General features: G+C 44.4%; 1 protein-coding gene across 1 annotated transcript; it reads right to left on the minus strand.

Annotated features, from left to right (window-relative positions):
• Nucleotides 1–16,761: 16,761 nt before the first annotated feature.
• Nucleotides 16,762–18,896, minus strand: LOC123190204 (36.4 kDa proline-rich protein). The gene has a single exon (XM_044602800.1). It carries the CDS (start codon nucleotides 18,777–18,779, stop codon nucleotides 16,962–16,964), a length of 1,818 nt encoding a protein of 605 aa, XP_044458735.1. The 5' UTR covers nucleotides 18,780–18,896; the 3' UTR covers nucleotides 16,762–16,961.
• Between the last annotated feature and the right edge of the window lie 5,305 nt (nucleotides 18,897–24,201).

Consider the following 24,201-nt stretch of genomic DNA (forward strand, 5'->3'; position numbering starts at 1 on the left):
CCCTGCCTCCTCTCTTCCACCACTTGGCCCATGAGGCCCATTACTTCCTCCTCGTATTCCCGTAACTCCCTGGTACCTCCGAAAAATACCTGAATCACTCGGAACCTTTCCGATGTCCGAATATAGTCATCCAATATATCGATCTTTACGTCTCGACCATTTCGAGACTCCTCGCCATGTCCCCGATGTCATCCGGGACTCCGAACTACCTTCGGTACATCAAATCACATAAACTCATAATACCGATCGTCACAGAACTTTAAGCGTGCGGACCCTACGGGTTTGAGAACTATGTAGACATGACCGAGACACGTTTCCGGTCAATAACCAATAGAGGAACCTGGATGCTCATATTGGCACCCACATATTCTACGAAGATCTTTATCGGTTAAACTGCATAACAACATATGTTATTCCATTTGTCATCGGTATGTTACTTGCCTGAGATTCGATCGTCGGTATCTCAATACCTAGTTCAATCTCGTTACCGGCAAGTCTCTTTTCTCATTCTGTAATGCATCATCCCGCAACTAACTCATTAGTCACAATGCTTGCAAGGCTTATAGTGATGTGCATTACCGGGAGGGCCCAGAGATACCTCTGGGACAATCAGAGTGACAAATCCTAATCTCGGAATACGCCAACTCAACAAGTACCTTTGGAGACACCTGTAGAGCACCTTTATAATCACCCAGTTACGTTGTGACGTTTGGTAGCACACAAAGTGTTCCTCCGGCAAACGGGAGTTGCATAATCTCATAGTCATAGGAACATGTATAAGTCATGAAGAAAGAAATAACAACATACTAAACGATCCAGTGCTAAGCTAACGGAATGGGTCAAGTCAATCACATCATTCTCTAATGATGTGATCCCGTTAATCAAATGACAACTCATGTCTATGGCTAGGAAACTTAACCATCTTTGATCCAACGAGCTAGTCAAGTAGATGCATACTAGTGACATTTTGTTTGTCTATGTGTTCACACATGTATCAAGTTTCCGGTTAATACAATTCTATCATGAATAATAAACATTTATCATGGAATAAGGAAATAAATAATAACTTTATTATTGCTTCTAGGGCATATTTCCTTCAGTTCCCACTTGCACTAGAGTCAATAATCTAGTTCACATCGCCATGTGATGTAACACCAATAGTTATCACCATGTGATTAACACCCACAGATCACATCGTCATGTGACCAACACCCAAAGGGTTTACTAGAGTCAATAATCTAGTTCACATCGCTATGTGATTAACACCCAAAGAGTACTAAGGTGTGATCATGTTTTGCTTGAGAGAGAAGTTTAGTCAACGGGTCTGCCACATTCAGATCCGTATGTATTTTGCAAATTTCTATGTCAACAATGCTCTGCACGGAGCTACTCTAGCTAATTGCTCCCACTTTCAATATGCATCCAGATTGAGACTTAGAGTCATCTGGATCAGTGTCAAAATTTGCATCGACGTAACCCTTTATGACGAACCTTTTGTCACCTCCATAACCGAGAAACATATCCTTATTCCACTAAGGATAATTTTGACGGATGTCCAGTGATCTACTCCTAGATCACTATTGTACTCCCTTGCCAAAATCAGTGTAGGGTATACAATAGATCTGGTACACAGCATGGCATATTTTATAGAACCTATGGCTGAGGCATAGGGAATGACTTTTATTCTCTCTATTTTCTGTCGTGGTCGGGCTTTGAGTCGTACTAAATTTCACACCTTGCAACATAGGCAAAAACTCTTTCTTTGACTATTCCATTTTGAACTACTTCAAAATCTTATCAAGGTATGTACTTATTGAAAAACTTATCAAGCGTCTTGATCTATCTCTATAGATCTTTGATGCTCAATATGTAAGCAGCTTCACCAAGATCTTTCTTTGAAAAAACTCCTGTCAAATACTCCTTTATGCTTTTTAGAAAATTCTACATTATTTCCAATCAACAATATGTCATTCACATATATTTATCAGAAATGTTGTAGTGCTCCCACTCTTTGGTCAACTCATCAAAGCGTATATTCCAACTCCGAGATGCTTGCACCAGTCCATAGATGGATCACAGGAGCTTGCATACTTTTTTAGCACCTTTAGGATCGACAAAAACCTTCTGGTTGCATCATATACAACTCTTCTTTAAGAAATCCATTAAGGAATGTAGTTTTGACATCCATTTTCCAGATTTCATAAAATGTGGCAATTTGCTAACATGATCCGGGCAGACTTAAGCATTGCTACGAATGAGAAAATCTCATCGTAGTCAACACCTTGAACTTTGTCAAAACCATTTTCGACAAGTCTAGCTTTGTAGATAGTAACGCTACTATCAGCGTCTGTCTTCCTCTTAAAGATCCATTTATTATCTATGGCTTGCTGATCATCGGGCAAGTCAACCAAAGTCCACACTTTGTTCTCATACATGGATTCCATCTCAGATTTCATGGCATCAAGCCATTTCGTGGAATCTGGGCCCATCATCCCTTCCTCATAGTTCGTAGGTTCGTCATGGTCAAGCAACATGACCTCCAGAACAGGATTACCGTACCACTCTGGTGCAGATCTCACTCTGGTTGACCAACGAGGTTCGGTAGTAACTTGATTTGAAGTTACATGATCGTCATCATTAGCTTCCTCACTAATTGATGTAGGAGTCACAGTAACGGATTTCTGTGATGAACTACTTTCCAATAAGGGAGCAGGTACAATTACCTCATCAAGTTCTACTTTCCTCCCACTCACTTCTTTCGAGAGAAACTCCTTCTCTAGAAAGGATCCATTCTCAGCAACAAATATCTTGCCTTCGGATTTGTGATAGAAGGTGTACCCAACAGTTACTTTTGGGTATCCTATGAAGACGCACTCCTCCGACTTGGGTTTGAGCTTATCAAGATGAAACTTTTTCACATAAGCATCGCAACCCCAAACTTTAAGAAACGACAGCTTAGGTTTCTTGCTAAACCACTGTTCAATCGGTGTCGTCTCAACGGATTTAGATGATGCCCTTTTTAATGTGAATGCAGCTATCTCTAATGCATAACCCCAAAACGATAGTGGTAAATCGGTAAGAGGCATCATAGATTGCACTATATCAAATAAAGTACGCTTATGACATTCGGACACACCATTACGCTGTGGTGTTCCAGGTGGCATGAGTTTGTGAAACTATTCCACATTGTTTTAATTGAAGACCAATCTCGTAACTCAAATATTCCCCTCTACGATTAGATCGTAGAAACTTTATTTTCTTGTTACGATGATTTTCCACTTCACTCTGAACTTCTTTGAACTTTTCAAATGTTTCAGACTTATGTTTCTTCAAGTAGATATACCCATATCTGCTCAAATCATCGGTGGAGGTCAGAAAATAACGATACCCGCCGCGAGCCTCAACACTCATCGGACCTCATACATCAGTATGTATTATATCCAATAAGTCAGTTGCTCGCTCCATTGTTCCGAAGAACGGAGTCTTAGTCATCTTGCCCATGAGGCATGGTTCGCAAGCATCAAGTGATTCATAATCAAGTGATTCCAAAAGCCCATCAGCATGGACTTTCTTCATGCGCTTTACACCAATATGACCTAAACGGCAGTGCCACAAATAAGTTGCACTATCATTATTAATTTTGCATCTTTTGGCTTCAATATTATGAATATGTGTATCATTACGATCGAGATTTAGTAAACCATTTACATTGAATGTATGACCATAGAAGGTTTTATTCATGTAAACTGAACAACAATTATTCTGACTTAAATGAATAACTGTATTGCAATAAACATGATCAAATCATATTCATGCTCATCGCAAACACCAAATAACATTTATTTTAGGTTCAACACTAATCCCGAAAGTATAGGGAGTGTGCGATAATGATCATATCATTCTTGAAACTACTTCCAACACACATCGTCACTTCACCATTAACTAGTCTCTGTTCATTCTGCAACTCCCGTTTGAAGTTACTACTCTTAGCAACTGAATTAGTATCAAATACCGAGGGGTTGCTATAAACACTAGTAAAGTGCACATCAATAACATGTATATCCAATATACCTTTGTTCACGTTGCCATCCTTCTTATCCGCCAAACACTTGGGGTAGTTCTGCTTCCAGTGACTAGTCTCTTTGTAGTAAATGCATTTAGTCTCAGGCTCAGGTCCAGAATTGGGCTTCTTCACTTGAGCAGCAACTTGCTTGCCATTCTTCTTGAAGTTCCCCTTCTTCCCTTTGCCTTTTTCTTGAATCTAGTGGTCTTGTTAACCATCAACACTTGATGTTTTTCTTGATTTCTACCTTCGCCAATTTCAGCATTACGAAGAGCTCGGGAATTACTTTCGTCACCCCTTGCATATTATAGTTCATCACGAAGTTCTAGTAACTTGGTGATAGTGACTAGAGAACTTTGTCAATTACTATCTTATCTGGAAGATTAACTCTAACTTGATTCAAGCAATTGTAGTACCCAGACAATCTGAGTATATGCTCACTTGTTGAGCTATTCTCCTCCATCTTTGTAGGCAAAGTACTGTCAGAGGTCTCATACGTCTCGACACGGGTACGAGTATGAAATACCAATTTCAACTCTTGGAACATCTTACATGCTCCGTGGCGTTCAAAACATTTTTGAAGTCCCGGTTCTAAGCCGTAAAACATGGTGCACTAAACTATCAAATAGTCATCATACCGAGCTTTGTAAAACGTTCATAACGTTTGCTTTTGCTCCTGCAATCGGTCTGTCACCTAGCGATGCATCAAGGATATAATTCTTCTGTCCAGCAATGAGGATAAACCTCAGATCACGGAGCTAGTCCGCATCATTGCTACTAACATTTTTCAACATAGTTTTTCTGTAGGAACATATCAAAAATAAACGGGGAGCAACATCGCGATCTATTGATCTACAACATAGTTATGCAAATACTATCAGGACTAAGTTCATGATAAATTAAAGTTCAATTAATCATATTACTTAAGAACTCCCACTTAGATAGGCATCCCTCTAGTCATCTAAATGATCACGTGATCCAAATCAACTAAACCATGTCCGATCGTCACGTGAGGTGGAGTAGTTTTCAATGGTGAACATCACTATGTTGATCATATCTACTATATGATTCATGCTTGACCTTTTGGTCTCCAGTGTTCCGAGGCCATATCTGCATATGCTAGGCTCGTCAAGTTTAACCCGAGTATTCTGTGTGTGCAAAACTGGCTTGCACCCGTTGTAGATGAAAGTAGAGCTTATCACACCCGATCATCACGCGGTGTCTCGGCACGACGAACTTTGGCAACGGTGCATACTCAGGGAGAACACTTTTACCTTGAAATTTAGTGAGAGATCATCTTATAATGCTACCGCCGAACTAAGCAAAATAAGATGTATAAAAGATAAACATCACATGCAATCAAAATATGTGACATGATATGGCCATCATCATCTTGTGCTTTTGATCTTCATCTCCAAAGTACTATCATGATCTCCATTATTATCGGCATGACACCATGATCTCCATCATCTTGATCTTTTATCAACGTGTCGTCACATGGTCATCTCACCAGCTATTGCTTTTGTAACTATTGCTATCGCATAGCGATAAAGTAAAGCAATTACATGGCACTTGCATCTTATGCAATAAAGAGACAACCATAAAGCTCATGCCAGTTGTCAATAACTTTAACAAAACATGATCATCTTATACAATAATTTATATCTCATCACGTCTTGACCATATCACATCACAACATGCCCTGCAAAAACAAGTTAGACGTCCTCTACTTTGTTGTTGCAAATTTTACATGGCTGCTACGGGCTGAGCAAGAACCGTTCTTACCTATGCATCAAAACCAGAACGATAGTTCGTCAAGTTAGTGCTGTTTTAACCTTCTCAAGGATTGGGCGTAGCCACACTCGGTTCAACTAAAGTTGGAGAAACTGACACCCGCCAGCCACCTATGTGCAAAGCAAGTCGGTAGAACCAGTCTCGCGTAAGCGTACGCGAATGTCGGTCCGGGCCGCTTCATCCAACAATACCGCCGAACCAAAGTATGACATGCTGGCAAGCAATATGACTTGTATCGCCCACAACTCACTTGTGTTCTATTCGTGCATATAACATCTACACATAAAACCTGGCTCAGATGCCACTGTTGGGGAACATAGTAATTTCAAAAAAATTCCTACGCACACTCAGGATCATGGTGATGCATAGCAACGAAAGGGGAGAGTGTATACACGTACCCTCGTAGACCGAAAGCGGAAGCGTTAGCACAACGCGGTTGATGTAGTCGTACGTCTTCACGATCCGATTGATCCATGTACCGAACATACGGCACCTCCGAGTTCAGCACACGTTAAGTTCGATGATGCCCCACGAACTCCGATCCAGCAGAGCTTCACGGGAGAGTTCCGTCAGCACGATGGCGTGATGACGGTGATCATGTTGCTACCCACGCAGGGCTTCGCCTAAGCACCGCTACGATATAACCGAGGTGGAATATGGTGAAGGGGGCACCGCACATGGCTGGAATAGATCAACATATCAACTTGTGTGTCCTACGGTGCCCCTGCCCCCGTATATAAAGGAGCAAGGGGGAAGGCCGGCCGACACCTGTAGGGCGCGCCTGGAGGAGGAGTCCTCCACCTAGTAGGAGTAGGACTCCCCTTTCCTACTCCTACTAGGAGGAGGAAACAAAGGAGGAGAAGGAGAAGGAAGGAGAGGGAGGAAAAGGAGGAAAGGGGGGCCGGCCCCCTAGTCCAATTCGGTTTGGGCTAGGGGGGCGCCATGCCTCCTCTCTTCCACCGCTTGGTCCATGAGGCCCATTACATCTTCCTCGTATTCCCGTAACTCCTCGGTACCCCGAAAATACCCGAATCACTCGGAACCTTTCCGATTTCCGAATATAGTCGTCCAATATATCGATCTTTATGTCTCAACCATTTCGAGACTCTTCGTCATGTCCCCGATCTCATCAGGGACTCCGAACTACCTTCGGTACATCAAATCACATAAACTCATAATACCGATCGTCACAGAACTTTAAGCGTGCGGACCCTACGGGTTCGAGAACTATGTAGACATGACCGAGACACGTTTCCGGTCAATAACCAATATCGGAAACTAGATGCTCATATTGGCTCCCACATATTCTACGAAGATCTTTATCGGTTAAACCACATAACAACATACGTTGTTCCCTTTGTCATCGGTATGTTAGTTGCCCGATATTCGATCATCGGTATCTCAATACCTAGTTCAATCTCGTTACCAGCAAGTCTCTTTACTCGTTCTGTAATGCATCATCCCGCAACTAACTCATTAGTCACAATGCTTGCAAGGCTTATAGTGATGTGCATTGCCGAGAGGGCCCAGAGATACCTCTCCGACAATCGGAGTGACAAATCCTAATCTCGAAATACGCCAACTCAACAAGTACCTTTGGAGACACCTGTAGAGCACCTTTATAATCACCCATTTACGTTGTGACGTTTGGTAGCACATAAAGTGTTCCTCCGGTAAACGAGAGTTGCATAATCTCATAGTCATAGGAACATGTATAAGTCATGAAGAAAGCAATAACAACATACTAAATGATCCAGTATTAAGCTAACGGAATGGGTCAAATCAATCACATCATTCTCTAATGATGTGATCCCATTAATCAAATGACAACACATGTCTATGGCTAGGAAACTTAACCATCTTTGATTCAACGAGCTAGTCAAGTAGAGGCATACTAGTGACATTTTGTTTGTCTATGTATTCACACATGTATCAAGTTTCCGATTAATACAATTCTAGCATGAATAATAAACATTTATCATGGAATAAGGAAATAAATAATAACTTTATTATTGCCTCTAGGGCATATTTCCTTCAGTCTCCCACTTGCACTAGAGTCAATAATCTAGTTCACATCGCTATGTGATGTAACACCAATAGTTATCACCATGTGATTAACACCCATAGTTCACATCGTCATGTGACCAACACCCGAAGGGTTTACTAGAGTCAATAATCTAGTTCACATCTCTATGTGATTAACACCCAAAGAGTACTAAGGTGTGATCATGTTTTGCTTGTGAGAGAAGTTTAGTCAACGGGTCTGCCACATTCAAATCCGTATGTATTTTGCAAATTTCTATGTCAACAATGCTCTGCGCGGAGCTACTCTAGCTAATTGCTCCCACTTTCAATATGCATCCAGATTGAGACTTAGAGTCATCTGGATCAGTGTCAAAATTTGCATCGACTTAACCCTTTACGATGAACCTTTTGTCACCTCCATAATCGAGAAACATATCCTTATTCCACTAAGGATAATTTTGACCGATGTCCAGTGATCTACTCCTAGATCACTATTGTACTCCCTTGCCAAAATCAGTGTAGGTATACAATAGATCTGGTACACAGCATGGCATATTTTATAGAACCTATGGCTGAGGCATAGGGAATGACTTTCATTCTCTCTCTATTTTCTGTCGTGGTCGGGCTTTGAGTCTTACTCAATTTCACACCTTGCCACACAGGCAAGAACTCTTTCTTTGACTGTTCCATTCTGAACTACTTCAAAATCTTGTCAAGGTATGTACTTATTGAAAAACTTATCAAGCGTCTTGATCTATCTCTATAGATCTTTGATGCTCAATTTGTAAGCAGCTTCACCGAGGTCTTTCTTTGAAAAAACTCCTTTCAAATACTCCTTTATGCTTTCCAGAAAATTCTACATTATTTCCGATCAACATTATGTCATTCACATATATTTATTAGAAATGATGTAGTGCTTTACCATAAGTCTGTATAAAACTATATGCTTTGATCAACTCATCAAAGCATATATTCCAACTCCGAGATGCTAGCACCAGTCCATAGATGGATCGTTGGAGCTTGAAAATTTTGATAGCACCTTTAGGATCGACAAAAACCTTCTGGTTGCATCATATACAACTCTTCTTTAAGAAATCCATTAAGGAATGTAGTTTTGACATCCATTTGACAGATTTCATAAAATGTGGCAATTTGCTAACATGATTCGGAGACTTAAGCATTGATACGAATGAGAAAATCTCATCATAGTGAACACCTTGAACTTTGTCAAAACCATTTTCGACAAGTCTAGCTTTCTAGATAGTAACACTACTATCAGCGTCCGTCTTCCTCTTGAAGATCCATTTATTATCTATGGCTTGCTGATCATCGGGCAAGTCAACCAAAGTCCACACTTTGTTCTCATACATGGATCCCATCTCAGATTTCATGGTATCAAGCCATTTCGTGGAATCTGGGCTCATCATCGCTTCCTCACGGTTTGTAGGTTCATCATGGTCAAGCAACATGACCTCCAGAACAGGATTACCGTACCACTCTGGTGCGTATCTCACTCTGGTTGACCTACGAGGTTCGGTAGTAACTTGATCTGAAGTTACATGATCATCATCATTAGCTTCCTCACTAATTGGTGTAGGAGTCACAGGAATAGATTTCTGTGATGAACTACTTTCCAATAAGGGAGCAGGTACAGTTACCTCATCAAGTTCTGCTTTCGTCCCACTCACTTCTTTCGAGAGAAACTCCTTATCTAGAAAGGATCCATTGCCAGCAACAAATATCTTGCCTTCCGATTTGTGATAGAAGGTGTACCCAACAGTTACTTTTGGGTATCCTATGAAGACGCGCTTCTCCGACTTCGGTTTGAGCTTATCAACATGAAACTTTTTCACATAAGCATCGCAACCCCAAACTTTAAAAAATGACAGCTTAGGTTTCTTGCTAAACCACAGTTCATACAGTGTCATCTCAACGGTTTTAGATGGTGCCCTTTTTAATGTGAATGCAGCTGTCTCTAATGCATAACCCCAAAACGATAGTGGTAAATCGGTAAGGGGCATCATAGATTGCACTATATCAAATAAAGTACAGTTATGACGTTCGGACACACCATTACGCTGTGGTGTTCCAGGTGGCATAAGTTTGTGAAACTATTCCACATTGTTTTAATTGAAGACCAAACTCGTAACTCAAATATTCGCCTCTGCGATCAGATCATAGAAACTTTATTTTCTTGTTACGATGATTTTCCACTTCACTCTGAAATTCTTTGAACTTTTCAAATGTTTCAGACTTATGTTTCTTCAAGTAGATATACCCATATCTGCTCAAATCATCTGTGAAGGTCAGAAAATAACGATACCCGCCGCGAGCCTCAACACTCATCGGACCTCATATATCAGTATGTATTATATCCAATAAGTTAGTTTCTCGCTCCATTGTTCCGAAGAACGGAGTCTTAGTCATCTTGCCCATGAGGCATGGTTCGCAAGCATCAAGTGATTCATAATAAAGTGATTCCAAAAGCCCATCAGCATGGACTTTCTTCATGCGCTTTACACCAATATGACCTAAACGGCAGTGCCACAAATAAGTTGCATTATCATTATTAACTTTGCATCTTTTGGCTTCAATATTATGAATATGTGTATCATTATGATCGAGATTTAGTAAACCATTTACATTGGATGTATGACCATAGAAGGTTTTATTCTTGTAAACAGAACAACAATTATTCTCTGACTTAAATGAATAACCGTATTGTAATAAATATGATTAAATCATATTCATGCTCAACGCAAACACCAAATAACATTTATTTTAGGTTAAACACTAATCCCGAAATTATAGGGAATGTGCGATAATGATCATATCATTCTGTGAACTACTTCCAACACACATCATTACTTCACCCTTAACTAGTCTCTGTTCATTCTGCAACTCCCGTTTCAAGTTACTACTCTTAGCAACTGAACTAGTATCAAATACCGAGGGGTTGCTATAAACACTAGTAAAATACACATCAATAACATGTATATCCAATATACCTCTGTTCACTTTGCCATCCTTCTTATCCGCCAAATACTTGGGGCAGTTCCGCTTCCAGTGACTAGTCCCTTTGCAGTAAAAGCACTTAGTCTCAGGCTTAGGTCCAGACTTCGGCTTCTTCACTTGAACAGCAACTTGCTTGTCGTTCTTCTTGAAGTTCCCCTTCTTCCCTTTGCCCTTTTCTTGAAACTAATGGTCTTGTTAACCATCAACACTTGATGTTTTTCTTGATTTCTACCTTCGCCAATTTCAGCATTGCGAAGAGCTCGGGAATTACTTTCGTCATCCCTTGCATATTATAGTTCATCACGAAGTTCTAGTAACTTGGTGATAATGACTAGAGAACTTTGTCAATTACTATCTTATCTGGAAGATTAACTCCAACTTGATTCAAGCAATTGTAGTACCTAGACAATCTGAGTATATGCTCACTGGTTGAGCTATTCTCCTCCATCTTTGTAGGCAAAGTACTGTCAGAGGTCTCATACGTCTCGACACGGGCATGAGTATGAAATACCAATTTCAACTCTAGGAACATCTTACATGCTCCGTGGCGTTCAAAACATTTTTGAAGTCCTGGTTCTAAGCCGTAAAGCATGGTGCACTAAACTATCAAGTAGTCATCATACCGAGCTTTGTCAAACATTCATAACGTTTGCTTTTTCTCCTGCAATCGGTCTGTCACCTAGCGGTGCATAAGGACATAATTCTTCTGTGCAGCAATGAGGATAAACCTCTGATTACAGAGCTAGTCCACATCATTGCTACTAACATTTTTCAACATAGTTTTTCTCTAGGAACATATCAAAAATAAACGGGGAGCAACATTGCGAGCTATTGATCTACAACATAGTTATGCAAATACTATCACGACTAAGTTCATGATAAATTAAAGTTCAATTAATCATATTACTTAAGAACTCCCACTTAGATAGGCATCCCTCTAGTCATCTAAATGATCACGTGATCCAAATCATCTAAATCATCACGTGAGATGGAGTAGTTTTCAATGGTCAACATCACTATGTTGTTCATATCTACTATATGATTCACGCTCGACCTTTCTGTCTCCAGTGTTCTGAGGCCATATCTGCATATGCTAGGCTTGTCAAGTTTAACCCGAGTATTCTGCGTGTGCAAAACTGGCTTGCACCCGTTGTAGATGAACGTAGAGCTTATCACACCCGATCATCATGTGGTGTCTCGGCACGACGAACTTTGGCAACGGTGCATACTCAGGGAGAACACTTTTACCTTGAAATTTAGTGAGAGGTCATCTTATAATGCTACCGCCGAACTAAGCAAAATAAGATGTATAAAAGATTAATATCACATGCAATCAAAATATGTGACATGATATGGCCATCATCATCTTGTGCTTTTGATCTCCATCTCTAAAGTACTAGCATGATCTCCATTGTTACCGGCATGACACCATGATCTCCATCATCTTGATCTTTTATCAACGTGTCATCACATGGTCGTCAAACCAGCTATTGCTTTTGCAACTATTGCTATTGCATAGCGATAAAGTAAAGCAATTACATGGCACTTGCATCTTATGCAATAAAGAGACAACCATAAGGCTCCTGCCAGTTGCCGATAACTTTTACAAAACATGATCATCTTATACAACAATTTATATCTCATCACGTCTTGACCATATCACATCACAACATGCCCTGCAAAAACAAGTTAGACGTCCTCTACTTTGTTGTTGCAAATTTTACGTGGCTGCTATGGGCTGAGCAAGAACCGTTCTTACCTAAGCATCAAAACCACAATGATAGTTCGTCAAGTTAGTGTTGTTTTAACCTTCTCAAGGACCAGGCGTAGCCACACTCAGTTCAACTAAAGTTGGATAAACTGACACCCGCCAGCCACCTATGTGCAAAGCACGTCGGTAGAACCAGTCTCGCGTAATGTCGGTCCGGGCCGCTTCATCCAACAATACCGCCGAACCAAAGTATGACATGCTAGTAAGCAGTATGACTTGTATCGCCCACAACTCACTTGTGTTCTACTCGTGCATATAACATCTATGCATAAAACCTGGCTCGGATGCCACTGTTGGGGAACGCAGTAATTTCGAAAAAATTCCTACGCACACTCAGGATCATGGTGATAGATAGCAACGAAAGGGGAGAGTGTGTCCACATACCCTCGTAGACCGAAAGCAGAAGTGTTAGCACAACGCGGTTGATGTAGTCATACATCTTCACGATCCGACAGATCCAAGTACAGAACATACGACACCTTTGAGTTCAGCACACGTTCAGCTCGATGACGTCCCGTGAACTCCGATCCAGCAGAGCTTCACGGGAGAGTTCAGTCAGCACGAGGGCGTGATGACGGTGATGATGTTGGTACCGACGCAGGGCTTCGCCTAAGCACCGCTACGATATAACCAAGGTGGAATATGGTGGAGGGGGGCACCGCACACGGCTGGAATAGATCAACAGATCAACTTGTGTGTCCTAGGGTGCCCCCTGCCCCGTATATAAGGGAGGAAGGGGGAAGGCCGGCCGACCCCTGTAGGGCGCGCCAGGAGGATGAGTATTCCTCCTAGTAGGAGTAGGACTCCCCTTTCCTACTCCTACTAGGAGGAGGAAAGGAAGGAGGAGAAGGAGAAGGAAGGAGAGGGAGGAAAGGAGGAAAGGGGGCCGGCCCCCTAGTCCAATTCGGTTTGGGCTAGGGGGGCCGCGCGCCCTGCCTCCTCTCTTCCACCACTTGGCCCATGAGGCCCATTACTCCTTTCTCGTATTCCCGTAACTCCTCGGTACCCCGAAAAATACCCGAATCACTCGGAACCTTTCCGATGTCCGAATATAGTCATCCAATATATCGATCTTTGCGTCTCGACCATTTCGAGACTCCTCGTCATGTCCCCGATCTCATCCGGGACTCCTTACTACCTTTGGTACATCAAATCACATAAATTCATAATACCGATCGTCACAGAACTTTGAGCGTGCGGACCCTACGGGTTCGAGAACTATGTAGACATGACCGAGACATGTTTCCGGTCAATAACCAATAGCGAAACCTGGATGCTCATATTGGCTTCCACATATTCTACGAAGATCTTTATCGGTTAAACCGCATAACAACATACGTTGTTCCCTTTGTCATCGGTATGTTACTTGCCCGAGATTCGATCGTCGGTATCTCAATACCTAGTTCAATATCGTTACCGGCAAGTCTCTTTACTCGTTCTGTAATGCATCATCCCGCAACTAACTCATTAGTCACAATGCTTGCAAGGCTTATAGTGATGTGCATTACCGATAGGTCCCAGAGATACCTCTCCGACAATCGGAGTGACAAATCCTAATCTCAAAATACGCCAACTCAACAAGTACCTTTAAAGACACCTGTAGAGCACCTTTATAATCACTCAGTTACGTCGTGACGTTTGGTAGCACACAAAGTGTTCCTCCGGTAAACGGGAGTTGCATAATCTCATAGTCATAGGAACATGTATAAGTCATGAAAAAAAGAAATAGCAACATACTAAACGATCAAGTGCTAAGCTAATGGAATGGGTCAAGTCAATCACATCATTCTCTAATGATGTGATCCCGTTAATCAAATGACAACTCATGTCTATGGCTAGGAAACTTAACCATCTTTGATTCAACGAGCTAGTCAAGTAGAGGCATACTAGTGACATTCTGTTTGTCTATGTATTCACACATGTATCACGTTTCCGGTTAATACAATTCTGGCATGAATAATAAACATTTATCATGAAATAAGGAAATAAATAATAGCTTTATTATAGCAAAATGGTAAAGTTTATACTCTCCCACCACCAACAAGCATCAATCTATGGCTTGCCTGAAACAACGGGTGCCTCAAACTAACAACAATCCTGGGGGAGTTTTGTTTGCAATTATTTTGATTTGGTTTGAGCATGGGACTAGGCATCCCGGTGACCAGCTATTTTTTTGTAAGTGAGGAGCGGAGTCTACTCCTCTTGAGAATAACCCGCCTAGCATGGAAGATACAGACATACCTAGTTGATACATTAGCTATTCGAGCATACAAAACAGAATTTTTATTTGAAGGTTTACAGTTTAGCACATACAAATTTACTTGGAACAGCAGGTAGATACCGCATATATAAAGGTATTGTGGACTCATATGAATTAACTTTTGGGGTTTATGGAGTTGGATGCACAAGCAGTATTCCCGCTTAGTACAAGTGAAGGCTAGAAAAAGACTGGTAAGCGACCAGCTAGAGAGCGACAACAATCATGAACATGCATTAAAATTAATCAACACTGAATGCAAGCATGAGTAAGATATAATTCACCATGAACATAAATATCGTGGAGGCTATGTTGATTTTGTTTCAACTACATACGTGAACATGTGCCAAGTCAAGCCACTCGAATCGTTCAAAGGAGGATACCACCCTATCAATACCACATCACCACCATTTTAATAGCACGTCGGCACGCAAGGTAAACCATTATAAACTCCTGGCAAATTAAGCACGGCATGGGCAACTATAATCTCTAATTGTCATTGCAAACATGTTTCATTCATAATAAGCTGAACCAAAAACGATAAATTAATCATATTTACAAAAACAAAAGAGGTCGGGTTCATACCAGTTCTTTCTCATCTCAGTCAGTTCATCATATATCGTCATTATTGTCTTTCACTTGCACGATCGAATGGTGTGGATAATAATAATAATGCATATGTATAGGATTTGAATCTGTATTTATACCGTTGTATCTCTCTTTCCCCTCATATATTTATACATCTTGAAAGACAAGTAGAGGTCGGTCCATCTTGTATCTATATATGTGCACCATGCACACGATCAATCATCGTTGATGCATGCAATCCCCTTCTTTCCAAGTAACAAGCTTCACCAGGGATGTCGAATGTGATGCCTCATCGGCAAGCGAGGAGAAGCTAAAAGTCAAGCTAGCCCCGTCCGGGTGTCGATCATACTTGGTCTGCATGCATGTACATGCACATGCACATGTACTGCGTCGGCAAGCCAGCTGGCCGTGAGAACGGACGAGACCGGTAAGCCGATTATTTTTTTGAGAGACGACCGGTCAGCCGATTAGCCGAAGGCAGCCAGTCCAGTCTTTTTTTTTTCTCGAGGGGTCAGTTCAGGAAGTCAGTTTCCAGATTCGGCCTGCGGTCCAGCCAGCCCAGCAGCAGCCCACAAAGTCCCGAAGCCCAAGAAAAAAAAAACCTGTTGGACGAGTCGCTCGCATCCAGCCTGCCCAGCAGCGTGGAACGGAACCACGACCGCACATGCTGCCTCCCCAGCTCTCCCGTCAACCGCCGCCTCCGCCTGTGCTGCACAGCTACACCGCCGCAGCGCCGACATCCCCCGCCTGACCCCTCTGCTCGGGTACTCCACCTTCCCCTGCCGGCCCGCCCAGTCCGACTCCGCGGCTCCGCGCGACCGTTCTTCTGTCGTGCTCTGCCGCCGTTCCCTCCGGCAGTCCGGCCTCGGGCCTCCGCCCCGTCCAGCCTCCTGCCGCGGTGCGCGGGCCTCTCCCTGTGTCACTGGGTAACTCCTGATCCTTTGTATTTTTGTTACTTATCAATTTGTTGAACTGATATCGGTTTAGGAACCCAGTGTGTGGCATCTCGTCTCATCTCCTGATCCTTTGTATTGCTGCAATCCATATTTTTTGTCCGTTTAGACCATATGGATTTGGAGCATACTATCAACTTGTTGATAAGAATCAAATGAAAGTGAATCTTTGGGGTTGATATTTTTCCCCAACACAGAAACAAGGCATGCATACATGTGAAAAAGTTCATTTTACACAGTGCAAAACATTTTATTTAAAGGAAAAAACACACTACAAACCAATGGAAGACCACAGTTGATAAAACGTTACACGGTTACTATTTGATAGACAATTACACTAACAAAATGCATGCATGTTCCACAGCTCCACATCACAAGTAGTTAGAGCTGCACATGCATGTAGATATTATTACATAAGTGACTCCCAAGAGATTTAATGGCTGTATTGCATGCAGATGCAGGTGATACTCATAGCACTATAGTACTTGATGGAGCTTAACTAGGGCACTGGAAGTCGTCGGGCACTGTCTTGCCACATTGGTTGACGAGCACCTCGATGGCGATGGGCAGCACGAGGTTGATGTTGAGCGCCTTGAGCTTGATGGTGGTGCAGAGGCATAGGGCTGCGTCGAGGTCAGCCACACCGGATAACAGCGGGCAACATTTGTCGCTGGCACTGCTGCCGATTAGTGCGTGCACCAGCCCGTTGAGTGCGTCCACGCACCCCAACAGTTTCAGCGTGTCGATGGGGCACTTGCCCGTTGATGACGATGGCGGTGGCGTCGCTGGGACTGGGGCCGGGGCCACAGGGGATGGTGGCGTTGGTGGTGTAATTGGTGTCGGCGATGGCGGAGTAACCGGTGTAATAGGTGGTGTAATTGGTGTCGGCGATGGCGGAGTAACCGGTGTAACAGGGGTGGGCGGCATTACTGGTGGGGATGGCGGCATCACCGGTGTCGGCGATGGTGGAGTCGCAGGGCATTGGAAGTCGCTGGGCACTGTCTTGCCGCATTGGTTCACGAGCACTTGGATGGCAATTGGCAGCACGAGGTTGATGTTGAGCGCCTTGAGCTCGATGGTGGTGCAGAGGCAGAGCGCGGCGTCGAGGCCGGCCACACCGGACAAGAGTGGGCAACATGTGTCGCTGGCACTGCTGCCGATCACCGTGTGCACCAGTCCATTGAGTGCGTCCACACACCCTAGCAACTTCAGTGTGTCAACTGGGCATTTGCCCATCGGCGGTGATGGTGGAGTAACCGGAGTCGGTGGTGGAGTGATAGGAGATGGTGGTGTAGGCGAAGGAGTGATAGGAGTCGGCGGTGTTGCAGGCGGTGATGGAGATGGCGGGGTTTTCGGTGTAGGCGAAGGAGTAACAGGGGTCGGTGGTGGGGTGACAGGCGACGGTGGCGTTTTCGGTGTAGGAGAAGGAGTAACAGGGGTCGGTGGTGGGGTGACAGGGGATGGCGGCGTTTTTGGTGTAGGCGAAGGAGTAACAGGGGTCGGTGGTGGGGTGACAGGCGATGGCGGCGTCATAGGGCATTGGAAATCGCTAGGCACTGTCTTGCCGCACTGGTTAACAAGCACCTGAATGGCGATCGGCAGCACGAGGTTGATGTTGAGCGCCTTGAGCTCGATGGTGGTGCAGAGGCAGAGTGCGGCGTCAACACCGGACACGCCGGCCAGTAGAGGGCAACAAGTGTCGCTTGCACTGCTACCTATCACAGCATGCACCAACCCGTTGAGCGCATCCACACATCCCAGTAGCTTCAGCGTGTCCACTGGGCACTTGCCTGATGGCGGTGACGGTGTCGGGGATGGAACAGGTGATGGCGGGGTTACCGGGGTTGGTGTAGGAGGGATTGGGGAGGGTGGCGTTGGCGTGTATGGCGGTGTGGGCACAGGGGTTGGCGTGTGCGGCGGTGTGGGCATAGGGGTTGGCGTGTGCGGCGGTGTTGGCGCGGGGGTTGGGGTGTGCGGCGGCGTGGGCGTGTGAGGCGGTGTTGGCGCCGGGGTTGGAGTGTGTGGTGGCATGGGCGTGTGAGGCGGTGTTGGCGTGGGGGTAGGCGTGTGTGGCGGGGTAGGCATGGGGGTTGGGGTGTGAGGTGGTGTTGGCTTTGGGGTAGGCGTGTGCGGTGGTGTAGGCTTGGGAGAGTGTGGCGGCGGAGGGCAGGGCACGGACGGCGGAGGCGTCAGCTTACGCGGCGGTGGCGGCGGAGGCTTTGGTTTGGGGCAGGATGGGCAAGCCGCGGACGGCGGGAGCTGCACGGCTAGGGAGAGCAGCGCCACCAGCAGGAGCGGGGCAATCCGGGCCATGCTCTTGGAGCTTGAGGCCTCAGAGTACGTGGTAGCCACCGCTCGATCTATCCAATTTTCCAATTTCTTGCTCTTGGCTAACCCAATACGTTAGCTGGTTTGAGGAAGAAGAAGAAAGTGGGCGTGCTTATATAGGCGAGCGTGAGGTGGTGGAGCAACGAGACGGGCTGCTCCTGCGCTGTCTTGGTCGACATGACCACGTTCCCTGGAATATCGGGCGTGAATTAATAATGAGATGTGCATGTGAAGAGAAGATCGTGTGGTATATACATATGTGGAATAAATCGACATATGTTAGTACGTACTCCACTTGCTCTTAGCCTCTGGTTTGACGAGTGAAAGTAGTTGGCAGGACTAAACATGCTCTTAGCCTCTGGTAATCAATTTTGAGATGGAGACATATACATGGATAGCGACATGTATATGCTCTTATACTATACGTAGCCTCAAATGGGCAAGTTCATGATTGCGGCTTGAAATCTTAATCCATGCAAAAAATCTTAATCGGGAGAATTAGATCACGTACGCACGTATGATTGCCACCATGAGAGTTGCATTACGTACGTAGGCACGTGCATCCGGACGTGGAACGAAAAAATATATATGCATGCACCAAAGCTATGAAATCTTAGCCAGCTGTAGAAGATATCATCCCTAGCCAGATATTCTACTCCACGGATTACGTTTGACAATACAACTTGCATGTGTGCTAGTTCCATCCACAGATAAACCCATGGATTACATTTTACAGAAACTAGCTAGCTCGGCATGATATGATTGCTGGAGGCCAGCAGCAGAGCTGCTCACAGTACGTGCAACTTGCTAACTAATCCTGCAACCAGCCTAGCTAAGCGCTAGGCAACGACTACCGCTGTCGTTGGCAACACCGAAACCACGAGCAAGGTTCCCAACATGTACACTCAGGAAGGAATACTCCAAACCACATTGGCCAGGACATAGCTTTTCACCCAGGAGAGTGAATGAATTGACTTGTTCAAATCTTAGCCAGCTATGGCAGATATTTCTGGCCGACACAGATAATGTTTGACAAGACAATTCCATCCACATATTGATCTTCGATCCATGGATCACATTTTACAGACACTAGCAAGGCATGATGATTGCTAGAGGCCAGCAGAGTTGCCCGTATACCTGCAACTTGCCTACTAATCCTGCAAGCAGCCTAGCTACGCTAGCGGTAGCCCGTGTAGATGCAAGCTGCAGATGCTTTGTCCCCGTTCAAATCAAGATGCCGCCATACACGGGAAGGCTTGGCGCCTTCCCGTGCCGACCTAGGCGTAGCTATCTGCCCGTCTGTCAACCTTCACACCCTGCAGCTAGCCGGATGGATCGGTCCTTGGATCGTAGCATGGAGGCCACTACATGCCAGGGATCGATCAGGAAACTAGCGGGCGCCCTGTTCGGGAGGGCTCATGAGTACCCTGCCGGGGACTTCTTGTTATGGAAAATATTTGGCGCATCAGCACCATCGATGCCGATGCATTGACACGAAATTTTAAATATAAATTTGATTTTATATAGTGAAGTGAAAGAAAAGGTGAATACATCTGCTTCAAACAGGAAATCCATGCGAAATAAAGGAGGGGGGCATCAGCTTTGTTGCTGAAGTGATGAGCAAATTTTTGGATTGAGTTTGGTTAAGAATAATATCATCGCAAGTGTGCTAGCAGAACTAGTCGTACATTGAGAACATAGTGCATGAAAAAGTCACACAAAAATCCAAGAGAAATTAAGTGCATAGATACATTCGGTATCAATCACATCATAAAGTTCATATCTGAAGTTAAAAGATCACTCATGAAATGAAAAGTACAAATGAATTGTGAATGGCAGTCACTTCAAATTGGGCTGTGAATTTGGCCCATTAAATCTACCGATGCTGAATTTGTCTTTTTTTCGTTTCTCGACTTAAATGTATATTGGTTTGGGTTTGGAATTTTGTGCACGGCAGATACATGTATTATTAGTTGTTGTGAATTCATTTCGCAATATGTAGTAACTTTTAAAAATGCCAAACTATGTGGTGCACCGAGGTACTCCTACGTGGAGTACTGGATACGTCCTCCTCATGCATGCAAGTTTGCGACAAGGAATAAACTAGTGTATCTATCATTTGTTGCATACAAAGCAAAACAAATACTAACAATGAGATGATAGCTCATAAAGTGTTGGCCGCAAAGATAGCAGAGGTGCCCAGATATTCCCGGAAAATCTTATCGTCCCACGCCGATGCAGGTTCTCCAGGACACGGTTTCAGATGCTTGCTCTTTCATACCGCCATAATGAGATAGACCTTGAAGCTTCACAGTAAAATGAATTGGGCGATCTGAGGGAAATAGTAGACATAGTTGGGCTCTGTGTGAAGGTGCAAGTTTCTCTCGGCCTATGCCCCCCCCCCCCCCTCCCAAGGTCATGAAGCCGCACGGGAGACAATTAAATAATATTCCCTCCTGTCCATATTCAGCTAGATACATCTGTTTGAGCGATAAATAATACTATGAAATATTTACTCATGGGTGGGGCAAGCTCTTCTGCTTTGGTTTACGGTTTCTCTTGGCTATATGGTTCATCTTGAGGGGAGGGGGGAGGGGGGATCGAACTTTAAAAAATTGTGAACGGTCTTATCAATACACAAATGTTTAACTCCCCACGAATTTCAAAAGATTTCCCCGGCCCCTTTTAATCAGTGGACTATAATTCTCAATGTGACCACTCACTAAACTAGCTCAGATCGATCATGAAACATGGTGAACGGACGAGTTTGGTGTGGTGAGGCAAGCAGGGGAGGTCACATGTTTCCCTTTTTTCCCATGTTACAAGGAGAAATATAACAAGACACGTTGTATGTTGGTGTCTTTTTCTCCTTCACTCGCGATGCATGACTAAACTTTCTGCGCATGCCATACAAGATTTTCTAGATATTTATGAAGTTAAATGGCTTTACACTCATTAGACACAACGTTTATTCCCCTACTGAATTTTGCAAAGTTTTCATTAGAAGAATGTGTAGATTTTTTTTATTCTGTTCATCATACGACTCATTCTTTTTTTTTATTGACTAGAAGTGCGGGAATGTTTTGCATTATATTTCACTTAGATTAGATTGTATGAAACATTAATATTTGAAGTAATAATATGAGAACTAAAACTGAAAATACATATAATTTATTGGGTCTGATTATTGTATACTTGTAAAACATTATAAATAGCATTATAAAATAAAAATTTGTATGCATGTTTCTATGTTCAGATGAGTTTTTCCATATGTTTAATTGCATGTTGAGGCGTGCTTTTCCCATGCATGTTGCATGATGAGATGACATGCCTATATGTTGAGAGAAATAGATTAATAGGGCTAACTATTTAGATATAAAAGATTTATGGCTAAATCAATGTCATCTGGTTAGGTTTTCAAGGTTGCTTGATTGCATGCATGCACATAGTTGAAATATACTCCCTCCGTTCCTAAATATTTGTCTTTTTATAGATTTCAACAAATGACTACATACGGAGCAAAATGAGTGAATCTACACTCTAATATATGTCTATATACATCTGTATGTGGTAGTTCATTTAAAATCTCTAAAAAGATAAATATTTAGTAACGGAGAGAGTATGATTGCAGTCGGAGCCTCACCTGCTGTTTCGGGGTCAAGGAAAATTGGAAAGAAATGGCCAAAACTTGTATATGTGTCAGCTAGTGGCTGGAAACAGTACCTGTGAAACTTCTCTCGATCGGGTATGCACGGCCCGCCCCATGTTCAGCCTGCTTCTGGCGTGCAAGAATAGCAATGGCGGGGTGCTACTGTATTGCACGCGGCCGGCCGGCCGGCCTGACACGCAACGCCATGCACGGGTGTGTGCGTACGAGTGGACCAGCCAGCAGGGAGGAGTTCGATATTTCTCGTTCACTGTCCGGGGTATGCACACATTCACGCATACTTGCATGCATGCATCACGCATCACGATGTGATGCTTCAACGGCCGGCCAGCTGCACCCATTTGCCTGCCATGCATGCATGGATTTTGTCCGATCTGCTACATGCCCAAAGAACCCGCTGTGCGTGTGCAAGTGCGCGCGAGGATTGCCATGTGCCGTGTGCAAATGCCAAACTTCTATGCCGACTACAATGTATTAGGAAATTTCTACGATGCCCGTATCTTTTTCACGAGGATACACAAACCGGACCGCAAGGGCGACCATGTTTTTGCCATCTAACACAGTTCTGCATCGTCCGCAAGCCAGTACAGACGTTTTCTTTTTTGCAAACCGAAGACAAAGTGGAGAGGGGGAAGGGGCTTTGAGGGCGTCCGGACCACTGCCATGCCCGTTCCTGACTATGCTGACGGCCCACCAAAAACCCTTCTCTCTGAGGAGCAGAAGCACGAGATGGCCGCCCTTGCAGCCGCCTAGCAGACCCGCCGCGTCTGGCGAATCGAGCACGACATGGCGGCCAGCTCGTCGGAAGTCTCCAACGATGACCCTACGATGGAGACGGGCTCCGACGATGACATCACGCCTGTGCATGCCGGTTTGACCATGAAGCAGGCGTAGGTGAAGTACTACGGTGTCGCCATGGTGGAGGAGAGCCTGGACACACTTATGTCGGTGTTTCAGCAGGCACAGAAAGAGCAATGGATAATATGTTCCTCCTCGAGCAGCACCGGTTGGCGTAGGGCCAAATCTATGGCGAGCGCGCAAGCGAGGAGGCCGTGGCCGCCATGACCGTGGGAACCCCGAATTTCGTTGCGGAGCAGCGAGCGCTCTACAAGGCCACGCATGCTCAAGACGCTGCTCGCAATGCACATGCGGTGCAGCTAGACGCGGATGTGGCCGCACACGCGCTAGCGACGCAGGCGGTCGAGGACGAGAATGTTGCCGTCCAATTTTCGGGGGTGCATGTGGTAGCTAGACAGTGACGGATTGTCCACGTCCATCATCGAACTCACGGCCACCGACACTGACGACAGACAGGTCGTAGACTCATCCGAGGATGAGTAAGGCATGGGAGGCGACAGGGCATTGTGTCCTAAATGGGTCGGTCCATCTCCCATATTCTACTCCTCCTCGCCGAAGACCACATGTTCACTTCACGGATCTTGAACCCCACCGCCACTCATGGAGACGACAGATGGAGGCCTGGGCTAGCTCCTGCCGTGGCCATGGTAGTACCGCGGCTCGTTGCGGTAGTACCGTGAGCCCTTGCGGTAGTACCGCTTGGTTGGTGCGGTAGTACCGCATGTCGCGGGCTGGTTAAGTGGATAACGGTTGAATTTGTCACTCCACTATATAAGGGGTGTCTTCTTCTCCGAGTTGACTACCTCTTCCAACCCTAAGCTCCATTGTTGCTCCAAGCTCCATTTTCACCCGATCTCTCTTCCTAGACAATCAAACTTGTTG

The sequence above is a fragment of the Triticum aestivum genome, chromosome 2A (assembly GCF_018294505.1).
Source record: "Triticum aestivum cultivar Chinese Spring chromosome 2A, IWGSC CS RefSeq v2.1, whole genome shotgun sequence".
NCBI classification, from domain to species: Eukaryota; Viridiplantae; Streptophyta; class Magnoliopsida; order Poales; family Poaceae; genus Triticum; species Triticum aestivum.